The 20,677-nt window shown below is 35.9% G+C and overlaps 1 protein-coding gene across 8 annotated transcripts in view; it reads right to left on the bottom strand.

Annotated features, from left to right (window-relative positions):
* LOC150095638 (phosphoserine phosphatase-like) overlaps positions 1-20,677 on the bottom strand; it is a 142,874-nt gene that overhangs the window by 36,843 nt on the left and 85,354 nt on the right. For 6 of the 8 annotated variants that reach the window (XM_090410819.1, XM_090410817.1, XM_090410818.1 and 3 more), the window contains one exon: positions 12,082-12,262. In XM_090410819.1, the coding sequence (XP_090266945.1) occupies positions 12,082-12,262 (181 nt within the window). Of the gene's footprint in view, positions 1-12,081; positions 12,263-18,002; positions 18,315-19,930; positions 20,130-20,677 lie in introns of those variants that run through there. The other 2 variants (XM_090410824.1, XM_090410823.1) reach the window with 2 other exon arrangements.

Here is a 20,677-nt window from a genome sequence, read left to right as displayed (position 1 = left end):
TATTTATAAATATGTTTAATGATATGGCCAAAGGCCATAGCAAGGACAACAATTATCCTGAATAAACCAGTTACACTAGGTCACATGATAACAACAGACCTTCAATGTTTAAGCATAACCTTCTTTTTACTATTTAAATAAAATTACTCATGTGTCACATTGTAAAAATCAGAATTATAATCCTGGTTTTCAAAGGATAGCCTATAAGCCAAAAGGGTTTAAAATAAGGTTTTTCATAGTTAATTATAAAAAAAAAAAAAAAAGAAACTCCAGGTTCTCTATATCATTATAACAAAAAAATAAAAAATAAAAATTAATAAATAAAGTTATTAAATGTTTAAAGTCTTTCATGGCTTATGGGCCACCCTGCATAAATTTATGTTTGTAAAAACCAGGATTATAATCCTGATTTTTCTGAAATTGATATCGTGGTTTCAGTGAGCAAAGGAACATACATTTTAGAAATTTTGCTATTGTCTGATGTGTATTTGAAGTATAGAATAGTGACTACATAATCTCTGAATGGCAGTGGTTTCATAAAATTTCACTGATTTTCAAAGGTATGAACCAAAAAAACAATTGCAAATCTGTATATAGGCATGTTTTTTTCAAATGTACATGTTGGATTTTTTTTAATTTGGGGTTTTAATTCACCATAGACAACCTAAAATAAAAAAATATGTATTTTTAACTAATAATTTTTAATTCAAATCCAGAGTAAACATAGTCACCTCATAAGTCTAGTACTCTAAAATTGCTATCCTATCAAGAAGTGCTGGACAAATTTTGACCTGTTTATTCTGGTTCCAGAATGAATATTATTAGCCCACTGATTTTAATCAAGAGATAATCAACAGAACACAGCTTACAAAATATAAAGTGCCAAATCCAATTAATGAAAGAACTATGGATTATAACAAAAAATCTTTCCACCCACCTCCCTTCTTGTGAAGATGTCTTCACTAATCACAAGATTCAAATGATTTACAAAACTCAAAGTAATTTCTTATAATACTGAAAACCCTCAGAATTTTAATAAAATCAAAAATGGGAAAGGAGCATGGGCGAATGCTGGTCTTGAAATTCATGCTTGCTCTTGTTATCATTCAGAAAGTGAGAGGTGTAATTGAAGTCTGATTAGCAGAATAATGAATTACTGACCATTTAAAACTATATATTTAGAAATTTATGTACATTTAATCATACAAATACAACATTTATTTTACAAATGATATTCTATCTTTTTCAATTTAGCTACTTGAATACAAATTCTACCCTACAGTTCTTTATGAACAGGTCAATAACATCATCATAAAAAGTTGGTTGTAACTTAATTTTCCCAAGCAACACGCACACTTGTAAAGGCTGGCTGAAGCTCACTGGCTAGAGCTACTTTCACTGCGCATGGCCTATGTTTAAGACGACGTGAAGGGAGCGGAAATGGCTATGCGCGCACATGAAATTACAGTGCTGTAGTGAAAGACCTGGACGCTCCCACAACCGAGCAAGCGAAGGTAGCTTTGACTACACGAGCAAGCATTGGCTTTCGATATACAACTCAAAGCTCAATTATTGCTGTGCAAGCTTAAGACATCTGTCTACAAAAATAAAAGCCTAAATGGAATGGAATGCTTATAAATGCATGCATTTATTAACAAATAAATATTATTTCTCAAGTAATGAGCTTGTGCAGCAAGCATGGAAAATTTGCCCCTGGAAAGGAGGCCATAATGACAATACCCCCCCCCCAAAAAAAAAACACTTCCCTACTTTGTTTACTTTTCTTTGTGTAAAAGAAAAGAAAAAAAAAAATTTTTTTTTAAACAAATCTCATATGAAAAAAGGCCAAGTAGTGAGAAAGTTGCAAGTAAACCCCGCTATCCTATGGTTTAAAAGGCATGAACCAAAAAAAAAAAAAAAAAAAAATTACAAATCTGTATATAGGCATTTTTTTTTTCAAATGTACATGTTGAATTTTTTTAACAATATTTGCATGTGGTTAAGACTTTTCTAGGAGTTTATTACAAAAATGAGAGCCAACTGAAAGACATACTATAAAATTTTAATGATGCCAAATAGTGACACAGCTGTTAATTATAACAGGTGTCAAAATCACTGAGATCATCACAAAAAAGTATGGACCATGCTCAACAACAATCCTGTTTCCAGTCTTCATTCCATCCTCACCAATTTCCTGATATGTACCCCCAAGGGGTGCTCAGGTTACCATGACAGCACTACATGATGAAGTTATATAATGATAATATAATGATAACATGATGATAATAATATATTATTATTAATCTCCTATTAACAATTTTCCTCCAAATCAATCTATTACTTGTCAGCACTCCAATGCTGTTATGTCTAACATTTCGTGTTTCTAAGCACTTCTGACTGAATCAATCCACCTAGACCTTGGTTTCTTTCCTGCCATCAAACACCTGTTTTGCTAACCTTTCTTTCCTCCATTCTATTTAAGTGGCCATATCACCCTAGATTAGCTCTTCTGACACATTCTTGAATGGCTAACAATGTCAAGTTAATATCGTCATTTTTAATGTGATTTTGCCATTCATGCCATTGGATCACTCCCTTAATTTTTCTTAGAACCCTCATAACTGTTGTCTCTAGTCTTTTGATCAAGTGCTTTATTTCTAACCCAACTCTCAGATCCATAACTTAAAACTGGTTTGAACACTGTTTTGTATACTGCTAGTTTAGTGTTTTGGCTAATTTCTCTTATTCCACAGCTGCTACTTACCTCACCAGTTTTGCTTATTCTGTTGTCTATTTCCAAATTTAACCTGCCCTCTTTACTAAAAACTGTGCCTAAATAGCTGAAATATTTTACTTGTTCTATATGATCTCCCAGAATGCAGCTGAAGTTTTCTATGCTCCTGTCTATTTTGTTACATTTGGTTTATTAGATTTAGTTAGAGAATCCTGGAGACTTGCACTAAATGTGTTTACGAGTACAACATCATCTGCATAAAGCAAACAGTTAAGTTTGACATCTCTAATTCTAATATCAGTTTGATGCCACTTTCTTTCATAATGTGATCCATATAGATGAAGAATAAGAGTGGAGATAATGTGCATCCTTGTCTTATCCCCCTACAGAAAACAGTGGCAGATCAGGGGAGAACCAGAGGTTATCCCTGGAAGCTGTATAAGGAGATTGTGAACAGGGGAATGAGAAGCAGGTTTTTTGCATGCAGAGTTGTGAATGATTGGAATGCCTTGACTGAGAGTGTGGTGTCTGCAGAGAATTCTAGTGTGTTTAAGGCATGGTATGATGAGCTGTGTGTATGACAAAAGGACCTCCTAGATGAGTCTTTGACTCCATGGGGGTCTTGAGATAATAATAATAATGATTTTACGTCAAACTATCTTCCTGTATTTCCTTCAATTCTAACTGCTGACTGACAACTTAAATATAGACTATGTATTGCTCTGTATAATGTTTCATTCACCCCATATAAATGAAGTATTTTGAAAAGCTTTTCTCTGAGCACCTAATCATGTGCCTTTTCCAGATCTACAAAACTTAAGTACAGATCTTTGTCATATTCTCACGATTTCTCAACTATTTATCTTAAAGTGAAAATCTGATCTATGCTACCTCTATACTTAAGCATTTTGGTTGAATATCATCTTCTCTAACTGCCTTTCCACATTTCAAGTTTTTGATGGCTTTTTCTACCTCAATACTTGAGGTAGAAAAACCACCATTGCTCCTCTTGGCATTTCTCTTGAAAATTTTCTAGTATGGGTCTGTCACTGGTTGGTACATTTAACAGTCTTTCAAAGTCATTACTCCAGATATCTAGGATATCCTTAACTGCAGTTTTCATGTTAATTTTATCATCTTTGATTCCTTTTACAGCTCTTTCCTTCATTTTTAACCTTAAATAGCCTCCAGAACATTTTGCCACCTTCCTGATATTTATTTTCTATATTCTTTCTTACCAAAGTCTTCATTCCATACAAAGTTACAAAAAATTGACGGACACATATACTGCTATATGTTGTATGTGAAAAATGGCATTGGGAAGCTGGTTTGAGGAATTATAGCCCAACTAAATAGATGGTTGAGCGGATATCCTCTCCACCCAACACATTGTGGTGCGAATGCCACTATAGCATAGATGACAGAGAGGTGGTAGATGTTATTTGAAAGATTGCCTCCTCACTTATTGGAGACCTGACATAACTTGAAAAGTACGGTGTTTGATCTTTCTCTCTCAGCAGTGATCCTAGATTATCTACTCAGAATACTAAAAATTGTACAACACGATGAAATGCAAATACAAACAGAAAACTAAGGCTGTAAAGGCCAGTGTAGTATGTCTCTTAACTATGTGTATGCACTAGGCAATTGGCCCGCACTGTGTGATGAAAAATCTTACTTTCCAGAAAATAAAACCCTGTCACCTCCAAGTAGACCAAAAAAAGTGCTCTGTGCAGTTCAAGAACCTTCAGAACCAATAATCTGTTTCAAACATGGTAATAAGTTTTATAAGAGAAGTATATTTATGAACCTGAGATTGTTGGAAGGGAAAAAAAAAATCCAACTCTGTTTTTAGTTATTTCTCAGTTGTTCACATAGTTGTTGTTGGAGTATGGGAGTATCCAGGATATCATTATTGGCATTTGGATCTGAGACAAAGTATTGATTAGAAGTTACTAATTCCTAATTGGGGACCATTGCAGACTACCATCATTCTCCAAAGTGTTCTATGTTTTGTAGATCTGTGTGTGTTCAAGGGGCCGTTTTGCCTGTTTTGAGGGATGAAAAACCCAAGTTTCCCGGAGGAGGGAACCATCCACCTCCATGTGAGACTGGCTAACTCATCTTAAGTCTAAAACACCTGATAAAGAATTCTCACATCATAGATGGGAATCAAGCTGAGGACTTTCCAACCAAAGGGCTGCAGCTATACTGAGTGAGATATGGCAGCTCCATTTAAATGATTGTCCAGTGATAAGAAAATGTGATAATCAGATTGCAAGATGTTTGAGGAATATGAAGAGTAAAATATTTTCCAACTTTGGATGTACACAGGTTATACAACTAAGACTGTTCCAGGTCACTCATAGGGAATGCTAAGTCTTTACAGTTAACCAGTGTAGGCTGTTTTTTGGAGCAGTGCTTTGTGAACTTGCTACAGTTGTGTTGAGTAAACAACCTTTCCAATAATCTGGCAAAGGATAGAATCTCATGATACATGATACCAGCTATCTATGTATTAAGGCTTAAGTGCTGGGAGGACATCATGTTGGAGGTTGAACGGAATATTGACAGCACGAGGAAAGATTAAAAACCATTTTTAATGCTATCAATATTTCATCTCAGTCACTGAGACATCTCCAGGGATTACAACTAATAATTGTAACACACACACACACACACACACACACACACACACACACACACACACAAAGACAACACAAGATTGAATGAAACGTTTACATGTGTAAAATCGTATATAGAAGGATTTTTATACAAAAATACCTTATATACCAATTTTACTGGAAAACGCAAATCCATACTAAATACTTGTGGTTAATTAACAAATTTTTTAATTTTAGTAATATGGAAATATTTTTTAGTGAATTGTTAAATAATGTAACTGCCAAAATTTTGTAAAGAACAAAGAAAGTTAAGTATGAATTAAATTGTGACAAAAGAAAGTTCCAGACAAAGAAATATTCCAGACAGATTAACTTATGACCTTAGGCATTTACTATGGCGAAGGTCAATTATGTACGGGGGTTTCCTGCCTTAACGCAATGACGAAAAAGGTGGCAAGTGCAGACCCAAAAAATACCCAAAGGATTCAAATTGGTAGCAGTTCCAAGGTCGAAGGAACAGAATAAAAAGGGGGCGGATCGAGAGTTTAGGCACTCCTTTTCCCGCAGGTAGTAAGAAGGCTCTTTCTCGCTAGTGGCGGGTGGCGCTTAGGCATGCACTTTTTCGTTTTGTCATCGCTTTTACCCAGACGTTCCGGCTCTTGATTCCAGTCCTAGATGCAAGGAATTCCAGTGTGTCTTGCAGACTCAAGGTCGCAGATCCGTGTCCATCCAACAGACATACGGAAGTAATAAAAGGCTCGATTATGAAGTAACGACGGTCAGTTCTGAAATTCCAGCCGCCAAGTTTTCTAAAGGTTTCCGTTGATGAAATATCTTTGATATCATAATAGGCACCCGGTAGTGAGCTATAACGGAAGGTAAAAGAAGGATCTATAATTGCAGATTATATGACCAAGTAAGGCCTTGTCTTAGAAATTTCTAGAAGTGAAACGTGTGGAAGAGATTGCTATTGTATTGAAAATTTTGTTAGAGTTAAGATCATGACCTAGAGTTAAGGACTCTAGGTCGTGAGTTTAATTTTGTGAAATAACCTGCTGAGTTATGTGTATTAAGATAGAGTTAGCATATGTGAAGGTTTAGAGTGCATGATATAATTAAATGTCTGAGTTAAAAATATGATGTAGTATGCACAAATCTGTTTTAGTGTATGAATAATTTATTGGAATAATCAGTGCATTAGTCAATTTGATTAATTTGAATCCAAGCTAATACTGGTGAAAAGTATAGAGCCTGAGAGAAATTTTGATTTTAGTATTGACCCTTTTGTACTTTCAATTAGAATGAATAAATTGTTTTGTTTGCCAAATAATTTGATTGATTCCTGCATACCAATGCACTGCTCATAAAAATCGAACCTATATGATCTAAGGGGATAGTTTGCCAAGACTTGCATGTAAAGAAATTGTGCAACATATTAATTTAATTTTGTTATCTTCTTGCCCTAACTTTCAAGCAATAGAAGGTCAATTAAGTGGCGCAGTTGTTACGAAAATATAAATTTCTTAATTGATTTTGCGTGAATGTTTAGGAACTGCTAGTTTAGATAGGCTTACTACACGAGGTCTAACTAACCACAGAAAAGGGGGGGGAGACAAAATATAAATTTAAGTAAAGACGTAGATAAAAAGAAAATGAACAATAAAATGAATATTTTACACGTGGACATCAGGAAGACAGCCCGCTAACTACATTCAAAACATAAATCACAGCAATGAGTCATAAATCGTGCCTATATTAACTTGGATCTTGGTTGCAGCAGCTGAAGCGTATGATTTTACACTATTAGAGTTCAAACGAACAATTATAGAAAGTCACATCAATGCAATCTGATCAGTTTAGGTAAAGACGATTTCACAGCATTTCACATGTTTCAGGAAAAAGATGATCAAATTTGAACTTGCTGGAATTAAGAAGTTTTATCCTGTTCCAAAGAACTATCCCTAGCATGAGAAGCAATGCCAGAAGCTATTAGCATGAGAAGCAATGCCAGACCTGTCAGATTCCAAAAATGTAGCATAGTGTTGATGTTCTTCAATTCTAATTAAGGCAGAATGGCTAGTCTATCCAAAATAGCAAACCTGACATGAACAGGATACTCAATATTACCGCCTCTTTCCTGGTAAGGAAAGACGCGGTAATATATCCTTTGTAGATGGTAGGAAGGAAGATAGTCCAAGATGGTCTGAAGAAGGTGTACAGATTGAGTTTATCAAGAATCCTTGTTATATGTCTGAGGTTCCTTTAAGGTAGGGGATTGAAATTCTTTTCACATTGCATCTTGTTATTAGACAGATCTTTTATTTTCTATTTAAAGTCAAGACTGTTTTTGATATACAGTAGCAAACACATTAATCTGAACACTCACATTTTAAAGAAAAATTTTAACTTTGCAAGAAAATAAGAGCAAAAATTAAACTCGACTTCACCTAATAATTTATATGTGCTCTTCCTAATATTTATATGTTCCTAATATAAGTTCATTAATTCATTTAGGCATGGACTCTACCAATATAGATCACGTTTTTCTTATTTCTGCATCTCGAAACCATACTTTTATAATGAATTGTATTAAGATATCCTTTATATCACAATTTAATTTAACAAAATTAAATCGTGATACAAAAATTGTGAGATCCTGTTAGAAGATGAGGTCTTTGTATATCTGGATCTGTACAATCATTCTTTTCTCTAATATTTTTATGTATTGGTCACTTTTCGTCATACCATCAACAGACACAAGTGATTCTGGACTGTCATGTGTAAAACCCCTAGAACATCTTTTTAGCTGGGTGTTTTAGGAGCTTGTTAAAGTGGGCAGGAGAAGTCTTCTCAGCCAGTGATTTGCAAACATGGGGTATTCATTCTGCTCATCATCATCATCAAATTCCTGCCATGTACCCTCAAGGGGTGTACAGGATATGACAGTACTACATGAAAAAATAACATCATTACTAACGTCCTGTCTACAATTTTCCTCCAAATCAGTCTGTTACTTGTCAAGACTCCAACATTATCAGATCTTATATTTCTATCGTCTAAGGCACTTTGTACCGTATCAATCCACCTATATCTTGGTCTTCCTCTGGGTCGTTTTCCTGCCAACCTGGCAGAGAACACTTGTTTTGCTAATCTTTCCTCTCCCATTCTATTTAAGTGACCATACCATCTGAGATTAGCTCTGCTAACGCATTCCTGGATGCTGACAATGTCAAGTTCTTTCCTAATATCCTCATTTTTAATATGATATTGCCATTGATGCCATCTGTTCACGCCTCTAATCTTTCTCAGGACTCTCATATCTGCGGTCTCTAGTCTTTGGTCAAGTGTTTTACTTCTGACCCAGCTCTCAGATCCATAAGTTAAAATTGGTTTGAACACAGTCTTGTATACAGCTAATTTAGTGTTCTGACTAATTTCTTTCTTATTCCATATGAATTTATTCAATTGACTTCCCACCATACCAGCTTTGCTGATTCTGTTGTCTATTTCTATATTTAATTTACCATCTTCACTAAAAATCATGCCTAAGTAGCTGAAAAATTTTACTTGTTCCACAGGTTCTCCATTCACAACACAGTTGACATTTTCAATGATTCTGCCTATTTTCTTTGTCTTTTTATTGCTGACCTTCATACCATATCTATTACAACAGCTATTCAATTTAGTCAGAGAATCTTGCAGACTTGTAGCGGATTTATTTAGAAGTATAACATCAACCGCATAAAGCAAAGAGCTGACATTAACATCTCCAATTTTGATATCAGGTTTAATACCACATTCCTTCATAATGTGATCCATATAGATAATGAATAACAGAGGGGATAATGTACATCCTTGTCTCACACCAGATTTAACATTAAACCATCTTCCTGTACTTCCAACTGCTGACTTACAACTCAAATAAAGACTAAGTATTGCTTGATATAATGCCCCATTGACACCATATAACTGCAGCGTATTGAATAGCTTCTCTCTTGGCACCTTGTCATATGCCTTTTCCAAATCGACAAAACTTAAATACAGATCTTTGTTATATTCCCATGCTTTCTCGACTATTTGTCGTAAAGTGAAGATCTGATCCTGATAGCCTCTATTTGACCTGAATCCAGCTTGTTCTTCACCAAGCTTTTCCTCCACAATTCTTCTCAACCGTTTCTCAAGTATACTTGCATAGATCTTGCCAGGAACACTCAGTAGGGAAATACCTCTGTAATTCTCACATTCAGTTTTTTTTCCCTTTTTATATATGGGTACTATGAGAGCTCTACTCCAATCATCGGGAATTCATCCCTCTGTCCAGGCTTTGTGAACTATGCAGTGCAGCCACTGTAAGACTCTTATACCACCATACTTCAGCATTTCTGGTCGAATATCATCTACTCCTGCTGCCTTTCCACATTTCAAGCCTTTGATGGCTTTTTCTACTTCAAGTATGGATATGTATTCCTGACTGCATGCCTGGTCAGTGTTTTTTATCACTGTGCTGTCATCACTGCTTGTTTCATTTAGCAGTTTTTCAAAGTAATTACTCCATACTTCAAGGATATCTTTTTCTCCTGTTTTCATTTCACCTTTATCATCTCTAATTCCTTTTACAGCACTCTTTCCTCCATTCCTAAGCTTCTTCAACAACCTCCAGAATATTTTGCCACCTTCTTGATATTTATTTTCTATATTCTTGCCAAAGTCCTCCCATGACTTTTGTTTAGCTAGTTTTACACACTGTTTAGCTTTCTTACATTTGTCTCTGTATTCTGTAAGAGTAAAAACTGACTTATTTGCCAGGAACTTTTGATATGCTTTCTTCTTTTCCTTCACTGCCTCTTTAACTTCCTGTGTCCACCAGGGAGTTCTGATTTTTTTATCTTTGCACACAACCGCACCACATGCCTCTCTGGCAGAATCAATCAATGTTTCCTTCAGAGTTTGCCACTGAATCTCCAAGATTTGATTCCTGTTCTCAAACTCTTTCATTTTCTTTTCAATAATATTTCTGTATTTTAGTCTACAGTTTACATCTGAGAGCTGCTCAACTTTTATTCGCTTTAAAACTTTCTTACATGTTATTCTTTTCAATATGAAATTCAATTTTATCCTGCTCAAGACTAAATAGTGATCACTTCCAATTTCAAATCCTCTGTACACTCTGGTGTCCTGCACCAGGGAGAAAACATCACTATCAACAATAACATAGTCAATGAGACTTTTCTTATTCCTAGCCTCTTCTCTCCATGTGAATTTGTGCACATTTTTATGTTGGAACATGGTGTTAGTAATAACCAGTCCATGTCCTGAGCAGAAATCCAACAGATATTTGCCATTATTATTAGCTTTGCTCTTTTCTCCAAATTTTCCCAAAATATTTTTGTATGTCTCACAATCATTTCCTACTCTACTATTTAGATCCCCAACAAGGACCAACTTTTCCTTTTTCATTGTGTCAGTTGCTTTTTCTAAAGCCTCAAAAAATTCCTCCACTTCTACCTTAGTAGAACCTTCTGTGGGACCATAGGCACAAATAAGTCTCATTGTCCAGTTCCCCATTCTCATATTTGTCCACATTACTCTACTTGAGACTGACTGCCATTCAAGAAGATTAGCCTCGTATTTTGTGTTGAATACTATGGCTACTCCTTCTTTTCCTTGATTGTTATTGCCTGAATATAACATTTTGTATTTATTGCTCAGAAAGATCTCGCCAGTTTTGGTCTTTTTTGTTTCAGTCACCCCTATTATGTCGATCTGGTACTTATCTAATTCCTCAGCTAGCTCCATTTCTTTGCCATTCAGGCTTCTTACGTTGATAGTACCGATCTTTAACTCTGGTGATGTTGAGTTGGGGTTTGTTTTCAGATTTGTTCCAGTAGCTGACTTTTCGCTGTTCGCCCTGGTTCCCTGGCGAAAACAACGGGGGCCTTGTTTAACCGGGCAACGCCCCAGCCGGCATGAAATTTTGTCATGTTGTACCATCATTTTTTATTTTGGTTTAACCAATAAGAATACAATTTGGTCGGCTAAATCCCAAATTGCCAGCCCATCCTCGTTCGTTCAGTATCAAAGTAGATACCCATCAGGGTGCACCACGAGAAGGTGAGGATTGGACATTAGGTCAGAAGCCATGGTCGGTTCTCCGCATTCCTTTAAAGGCTATGTGGAGGTCTCCTCTCAGTTATACAGCTTTGACTCTTAAGCACCCCTATTCATTCTGCTTGGACAGAAAAATACCATTTACAAATGATACATTACCATCTCTTTCCTTACCAGGTGTCAATTGAATACTCTGCTCATCTCATCTTTACTATTTTGGACAGATTGGCCATTCTTCATTGATTAAAATTAAAGACCATGAAGACTATATTACATTTTTTTTGAATCCAACAAGTCTGGCTTTGCTTGTTATGCTATTGACACTAAGCAAAGAGTTCTTTATAACTACACAAAACTTCCTTCCAGCAAGTTCAAATTTGATTTTCTTTTCCTTGGAACATGTGAAATGCTACAAAATTGTCCAAACCTCAACTGACCAGACTGCATGCTAATGCAGTATTACAATGTAATGCTGGATGAAATATATTGAAGGTTTTAAAAAAAAACTCTATATAATTTTTGTTATGTGTGTAAGCTGTGAAACTTATTTAAAAAAGTCTAGTGCCCATTAAAACTATTTTCTACAAAATTAGGATATGTAAAATTGATAATTACATTTCAGTTACTTCTCTTTCTCTTCCAGCAAACTTTGCCAGTTCATCTATTGCTTCATCCATGCACACAGTTGAGTCCACATCAAAGCAGACTGCATCTGCAACTGTCCAGAGAGCTCTAGTGGCTAATTCTGCACTGGTCATATTTTGTCTAATTGTTTTAGAACACAGGAAATCAAATTCTGCAAAAGGAAAACTATTAATTTAAACACTATACTTAATATATTTTCTCAAAAAATGTGCATTTCACATCACTATTTAACCTTTTTAAATATATATTATAAATAAATAAATAAATAATAAATTGTTGAAAGTATTTATATGGCTGAGTTACGATATGAGCCAGAGATCTACACATGACAATGTACAAAACAGATATATTATTGCAGCTAGTACAGGTTAAATAAGAAGTATATATTTCAAATGGAAGTTTGATTGTCAAAAACACTATCAGTAATGTGTTGTTATATACTTTATTATTTATGAAACCTTGAAGTTAATAAATACTAGAAACAGGTAGTCTATCTTTTGGTTAATTTGGGAATGCTTTACACATGGGGGGGGGGGAAGAACTGGTTATTTTATCTGGGAAGGATAGCCTGTGATTGATCTGATTGGTTTGTAACCTCCAATATCAATACTTCCAAGCCTTCCATTTTCTCTTCTGCTAATTCATGTTTTCTCATATCCTAGCCTCTAATTCAGGTCCTGTCTAGGCCAATCTTCAGTATTGATTCTTGTTCCCTATCCCATAGACTTCTTATAACCAATATCCTACATTCAGGTTCCAAGCAGTAGGTCTATTATTAAAATCTTGCTGTAATTTATAAGTGAATATTGATCATATCTGATATCTGATCGCAAAACTCTCAGGTCAGTTGGTGGAATAAAAAAAAAAAAACCCAAGTACCTAGCCAATTCTAATATGAGAGCTCTCATATATGGAATTGGCTCTGATATTGGAATCTCACTCTTTATCACCTTCAGATGGTAAAGCCTTATGAAGCAAGATTTCTTACATCAGTGACAAGAACCGAAACTGTCATCATTCATTTATTTAAACAATAGGTCTGTTTGAACATGATCTATTGTTTAAAAAGGCCTTTTGATCCCAAAACGATGATTTGTAAAAATTAGAGTGTTGAGTCATAACTCCATTTGCGGAAACTTCTGTTGTTCAAATGTTGAAATCTCTGATATATTCATATGGCATTTAATCATTGTGTAAAAACAGCTGTTTCTTTGTTGAAGCATAATTTAATTGCAAATTTCACATAATACAGTTCACGCAAACTGAACAGTCACATCCTGCTAATACTTGGTTGTATTACAAAGTATATTTAACAAGAATATAATTTATTAAGCTGTTTTCTTTGCTTCCTAGCATTTTGGTAAATGTTTATTAAAACCTTACTGTAATTTACAAGTGAATATTGATCATAAGTTTTCCAGTTTTATCTATCATATTGGACCATCAGTCCTATTAGTGTATATGTTAACATTTTAGACATCTTTCTAAATTGGTAAATTCCATTCAGATGCCTGCTAAAAAAACAATACACTGACCCAGAATCCTTACCATAACAAAGTGATATCATTATTGTATACATGAGCAAAACTATATAGAGCAAATCTTAGTGTTTTTTTTTTTTTTAAATTCATAATTTAGGTTATAAACATATACAATAATAGTCCAATGTAATAAATAAAACTGGAAACATTATGATCAATATTCAATTATAAATTTCATGATTAAGTTATTATTATTATTCTTTCGGGCAACTCCAAGGAGGCGACCGACTCATCGAGGGAGGCCCTAACATCATGTCAAGAACAACTATTCGACATTCATACAGTATCTATCATACCTTGCCTTGAACTCATTCACAGTCATAGCACCCACAACAGACAGCTTATTCCACTCATTCACCACTCTCCAAGTAAAAAACCTAGCTCTAACACCCCTGCTAACCACAATCTTGCCCAACTTCCATGTATAGCCCCTAGTCCTCCAACCACCAATCCTATTCTCAAAAATATATTCTGGATTAATCCTATAGAAACTCTTCAGTAATTTGAATGTCTCAATCATATCACCCCTTTTCTGCCTATCAACCAATTCTTGCAACCCACAAATCTTCAACCTGTTCTCATAAGGTTCATTCCACAGACCTGCTATCATCTTGGTCACTCGTCTCTGGATCCTCTCCACCTCCTCTGCATCAAGAAGAAACCCTGACGCCAATATCTGGGCACAATAGTCTAGATGGAGTCTTATCGAGGCTCGATATAGTGGAACAATGACTTGTTTGTCTCTGCTTGTTAAAGTATTCTTCAGCAACCAAGTGATTTGATGAGCTGATTTAGCCACTTTTGCAATGTGCCCCCTAACCTTCAACTTCCTATCCACCAACACTCCCAAATCCCTGGCCTCATCAATCTCCTGGAGTACGGTTCCACCAATGTGATATACTGCTGCTAATCTTTTCTCTCCAAAATGTATAACCTTACACTTTGCCACATTAAATTGACATCCATTTTCCCTAGCCCAGTGCTCCAAACTATCTAAATCATCTTGCAAAAGTTTGACATCCTGTGCACTCACAATTGCTCTACCCAACTTTGCATCATCAGCAAACAAGTGAACACTTCCTCTCAGATCCTTTCCTATATCATTAATGAACAAATTGAAAAGTAGTGGTCCAAGAACAGAACCCTGTGGCATACCACTAGTCACAAGCCGTCTTTTGGACTCCACTCCTGAATAAACCACTCTCTGGTATCTCTCCATCAACCACCCTCCTATCCATCTCACCAACCCTATATCCATCCCCATCTGCTCCAGTTTACTGATTAGAGTTCCATGTGGTATCCTGTCAAAGGCCTTGGCAAGGTCCAATAGAATCACTATAAACCCATTACCCTTATCCAGTTCAGCCGTCACTGTGTTATAAAACGTGAGCAAGTTACTGAGGCATGATCTACCCTTCAAACCATGTTGCCCCTCATACAGTATCCCATTTTCATCTATCCAATCCTGTAATCTTCTCTTGACTAATTTCTCCAAGACCACAACGATTCCTGATATGCTAATGGGTCGGTAATTTACAACAGTAATCTTGGAACCTCCTTTATGCAGTGGAACTATTTTCCCCTCTTTCCACCCCCTCAGGACTAACCCAGATCCGAGACTCAAATTAAACAAAATGGTCAAGGGTACTGACAATTCTTTAGCTGCTTCATGTACGACAGCTGGTATACCATCCAATCCCACAGATGTATTGACATTGAGGTTTTGCAATAGACTACTCGCCTCCACTTCATTCACCACAATTCCCATATAATCTATTGGTTCATTCATTTCTGCAATGTCACCACCTGGAAGATATATTCTTGCAAAGTGCTTGCTCAGTAATTCGACTATATCAACTGATTCGGTTACCTCTCTACCATCGGCATTCTTTAAAATCATTCTGCCATATATATTTTTTCTTTTACTTGCAACATATCCAAAAAACTGTTTAGGATTCTCTTTAGCCTGCATGGCCAATGTTCTTTCATAATCCTTTTTTTTGCTTTTCTTACCATACTCATTACCCTTCTGGCCTGAGCTTTATACCGTTCATGTGCCTGTCGGTCACCTTTCTCCTTAAATTCCCTCCATAGCTGTTTCTTTTTTTGCAGCTCAAGCTTAATGGTGTTATTCATCCATTTAACCCCCTACTTGATTTATTATTCGGACTCTAGGTATACAGTAAGCCATTGCTTCATGCAAACACTTCTTAACTGCCTCCCATGCACTATCAACTTCTTGCCCTTGCAGTTGTACATGCCATGGCACTGAACCAATCAATCTTCTAAGCTTGTCATATTTACCAGCCCGATAATTCCACGTGTACCCTGTCTTAATTATAAATTCCACACCTTTAGCCACCTCCCAAGTCAAGACCCTATGATCACTCTCACCAGTTGGTGGCAACATGGTCATATTCTTTATAGCCAAATTCTCAGATGCAGTTACCAGGTCGAGCACTCTCTGACCCCTAGTATTTTCCATTACATGCTGTCACAGATAGTTATCCCTTAATAACCACATAAAATCCAATTCCTTCCTCCCACGTGTCCTCTCCTCCTTCCAATCAATGTTACCATAGTTGAACTCTCCCATTATAATTACCCTCTTTCCACTCATTTCTTCTATTTGCTTATGCATACTATCTCCATCTATTCCATCACCTGGTCTATAGCAGCACCCAACTGTATATTTTGTTCTGCTAGTTTCAATCTCACACCGAATTGCCTCAAATGTGCTCTTTTCTCTATTCTGCAGTTCCACTTCTATTCTTCTTGGCTGTAGCTCATCAGCATCATCAATAACATCCCCCCTCCCATTTTATTCTCCCTGTCACTCCCGAACACACCATACCCTCACATTCAATCCCACTAGCTGTGTTATCTTCTGTCAGCCATGTTTCACTAATGCCAATAACCTGTGGTCTGGAAGTGCCAACCAAGGCCAAAAATTCTTCCTTCTTGTTCCTAATACTTCTGGCATTTGTATACATGAATTGCAGAAGCCGATTTGTCCCATTCCTATTTTGATGCCTTATACTAACTATCCCATTCTGATTCGTGGTCTTTCCTACTCGCTTGGGCATATTACACACATTCACATACTCAACTGTCTCCCTAAAATCTGCATATCTACTCCCCCCCCCTTAATAACTCTAGTTTCCCTGATTCTGCACATTCACTTCCACTACATTCGACAGCACCTTTTTAAGTGTCTGTACACCAAATCCATTCAAATGTAAACCATCCATTTTATATAAATCCTTTTGCCCATCGAACTCATTCCACACATCCACAAATTCCACACCACTCAAACATAATTCACGCATAGAGTCATTAACAATTATGGCCCTCCTTCTATACTCTTCACTCCATACAACAGACTCACCAACCTAACTCTCTCACTCTTCTCTTTTGCTCCCTCAAGCAATTCCTTCACATCCTCACTCATAGCCTTTTTGTTTCCTTTCAAATCATTTGTACCTGCCACAACTATCAATTCTTTCACCCACTGCTTTTGCATTCTAATTGACTCGCTTACATTCTTAATGTTCGCACCGGGTTGGTACGATTTTGTTAAACTCTCAACTAACACACCTCTTACTAAGGAATCTCCATACAACACACGCTCTTTCATTTTGTTTACACTCACTATCATACCCTTATTTTTTCTATCATACTTTTGCCGATTATTAGTCAGTACGCTTGGTAAACATTTTTGCCAACGCTCCAGCTGCCAATTTGCACTATGTATCGCTCCGCATAATAAAGCAATCTCACTCATTGCGTCAGTGTCATCATTTTTATTCTCCAATGATTCATTCAATCGTTCTGTATGTTTACCTTCATTCTCACTTTCAATGCCACTCTCACAGCTATCAGGTACTACCTCGCAAATATCACCATTCATACCTTGAATATCACTGTTATCTAGATTCTCACTTTCATCAATGATATCACTCACACGACCTGAAGCACTCTTTAAATCCTCACATTCTTTACACTTTTTGCACACATTCACTCCACTATTGTAGTTTAACCAGACTCCAACCGCTTTCCCCAATGCATTCATTTCACAAATGGTACACTGAATCAAGTCCTTTAAGTTAAGATTTTTAGACAAATATGGCGACCTGGATGCCATCTTTGTATTCCTCTTTATGGGAGCCATGTACACAGATAATTGTATCTATCAATTTACTATTAAAATACTCAAAAAACACACAAAAATCACCCAGACTTGCTAAAATACTAAAAGTAAACAATACTATGTAAATACTATGCAAATTCATCAATTTTTACTCAAAATATCACTTATCTGTTCATGAGCTATCCACAAACATGACATACCATATAGTCCTCCCTGTTATGAATGATGCCTTCCACCTCACCTCACAGATGAAAGGCTGAGTCGAGATGAGATTCAGTAAATGAAAATGCTAATGGAGTATGGTTAAGTTATTTTCAAGTTGCCAGAACCATTTCCAAATTATCTGTATGTCACAATGTATTATCCTGTTCAATGTCACCATTACCATGGGATATACTTCGCCAGCAACAACATTCAAGCAGGTTGAGGCATTGAAGATATACCTCTACTACTATCAAGGGAACTAAGAAAATACTAACATCACTACCAACCTTCGGCATTACAAGGTGACAAGTGGCATTTTCCAGTCCTCCACTGTCCAATGTCTGCATTCATTGTGTTCCTGTAACTTTTTTTTTTTTTTGGTCACAGGAGTAGAAATCTAAGAATATTTGTGTCTGCTTCTATCTCTAATCCATGATCAGGTACAACTGTTTATGTGCCACCATTCTGACTACAAGAATCTTCTATAAGCTTCATGAGCAAACTATCATCAGCCATAGGATGGAGCCCTAAGAGCTCAGCAAGTATCAACAATGCTCTTTCATTGGAATCAGAAACTCCAGTTTTTCATCCTGCAAAAGAAACAGACCGGCCAGAACAACATACACATACCCAATTAAAATTCTAAAAAACAACAGCCATAGGAATGACAACAGTTGGATGTTTTCTGGACCACTGAACACTAAACACTACTAAATGAACATATAGTATCTGCTTGCGTGCTTTAGATAAGCTGGAATAGACACATAATATCTCTGACCAATTAGTGGATTCTATGCATGACTATTTTATTATATAATAAGTTAAATGTAAAATTTCTTTGTTGATGGGTGGATAAAATCTCTTAGATGAGTCTTTGACTCCATTGGAGTCTTAGAATAATAATAATAATAATAATAATAAAATAGCAGTCAATTATTCACATAAGTGGGGAGATCATAACAGTTAAAAATTAGTTGTAACTTTTAAAAATTTAAAAGGAGACAGAGCATTTAACTGACAAGTAATTTTAGTAAGCATATGCGAACAGATAGCAGACGACTTCCTCTTGGCTGAATCTAAAGGACAAAAAGAGAACCAATATAACTACTTCATATTTTTCTGTGCTGGGTTGCAAATGTGACAAGTTACAGAAAGAGTAATCCACTGCTGAAGATCAAGTTGGAGTGTGTGCAAATATGTACATTTAAAAAAAAAAAAAACGGGTATGGGAAAATTGAGAAGAAAACTATGAGCATGAATAAGCCAACCTATATCTGGTATGGTGAATCTTATATTAGGTATATTAGTTTAGTTACTGTAGTGGTTACTAGGAATGTGGCTCATATGCAGTTCAATTTTCATTTTCCAGCACTGTCAGTTTTTTTTTCTTATAATTGTGGTAATGCAAATTTTGGAAAGTACAGTATTATTGTTATTACTTTCACTCATAATTCTACGACCCTATAGTGGAAAGTCACTCCATACCAAAATCCACCTATTAAATGTATTTCTACCTGTCAACTGCTTCAACAGTCCAATGGACTTTGCCAAATCCACATGGCAAGATCATATCTAATGAGCTGAACCAACTCAACAGAAAACGTAGGAGTTTCTCACCTCACGAAAAAACTATCTCAGATCTTTTCCATTCGAAGGGAAGAGGACATTCTTCTGGCTGGATACAGTAGCACACATACCCTTCAAATTCTTCCGCACTTCCTATAAGTTATTCATTCAGTTTTATTACTGTTCATTCAACATTTTGGCCTTACTTTGGATACAAAATGAATCTAAATAAATTCTGCAAACAAGTATTAAAAATATTATACACAGCGTAACCTCATTTTGCAATTTCATTATATTGAATTTTTAAATAATAGATAAGAGTGGAAAAAGCATATTTATAGCATAGCAAGTTAAATACCCTTTAATATAAGTGGAATATCTGCACTGCCCGACCCCGAAACCTGCTTATCCTACTGTTGCAGGTATATTTACTTGGCTTATATCATCGAGGTATTTTAGCAACATCCGAATTTATTGTTTATATCTATTTCAGAATCATAAATCTGCCCGTACTCCTCCTTTCATCGCAAATTTTCCCAACCTTTGTTTTACGCGCTATTTACTAACCCGGATATACGATAAGCCACAGCTTTCAGGTTACTTGTCACTTCCGGTTTCCTTACAGGATAAGCAAATCTTCGGTTTAAATCTTCATATCGTGAACTTTTTTTTTTTTGGTATATGAAGGTCAGAGTGAAGAAGTGAATTAACTCTCCCCAAATTATTCCACAAATACAGAACGAGATATATTTCAACCGATATTAGACCCTTCCCATTCATGAAAACTAGATTCATTGTCCCTGGCATATTATATCAGATAAGAGTTCGCTTTTAAATTATTGTTTTTCTCTTTTCGTAGTTTCGATATTCCCATGAGAATTACTTATCATAAAAAGTGAAATATACAGTAAAGTTCATTCAAACTTCGGTTGCAAACTCCATGACGTCATCTGCGTCCAGCGACCACCACAGTTACGCAGAGTTTGGTTTTTCGGACGAAATATGTACCACCAGAAAAATCGCATTTCGAAATAATTCCGTTAAATACGCATTTGTTGAAGGATCTAACTCCAGTAGAATTGAGGTAAAACTGTAATAATACAGA

Source organism: Typopeltis vanoorti, chromosome 20 (genome assembly GCF_054136105.1).
Source record: "Typopeltis vanoorti isolate ZY-2024b chromosome 20, IOZ_Tvanoo_1.0, whole genome shotgun sequence".
Lineage (NCBI taxonomy): Eukaryota > Metazoa > Arthropoda > Arachnida > Uropygi > Thelyphonidae > Typopeltis > Typopeltis vanoorti.
This window is presented reverse-complemented; position numbering and strand designations above follow the sequence as displayed.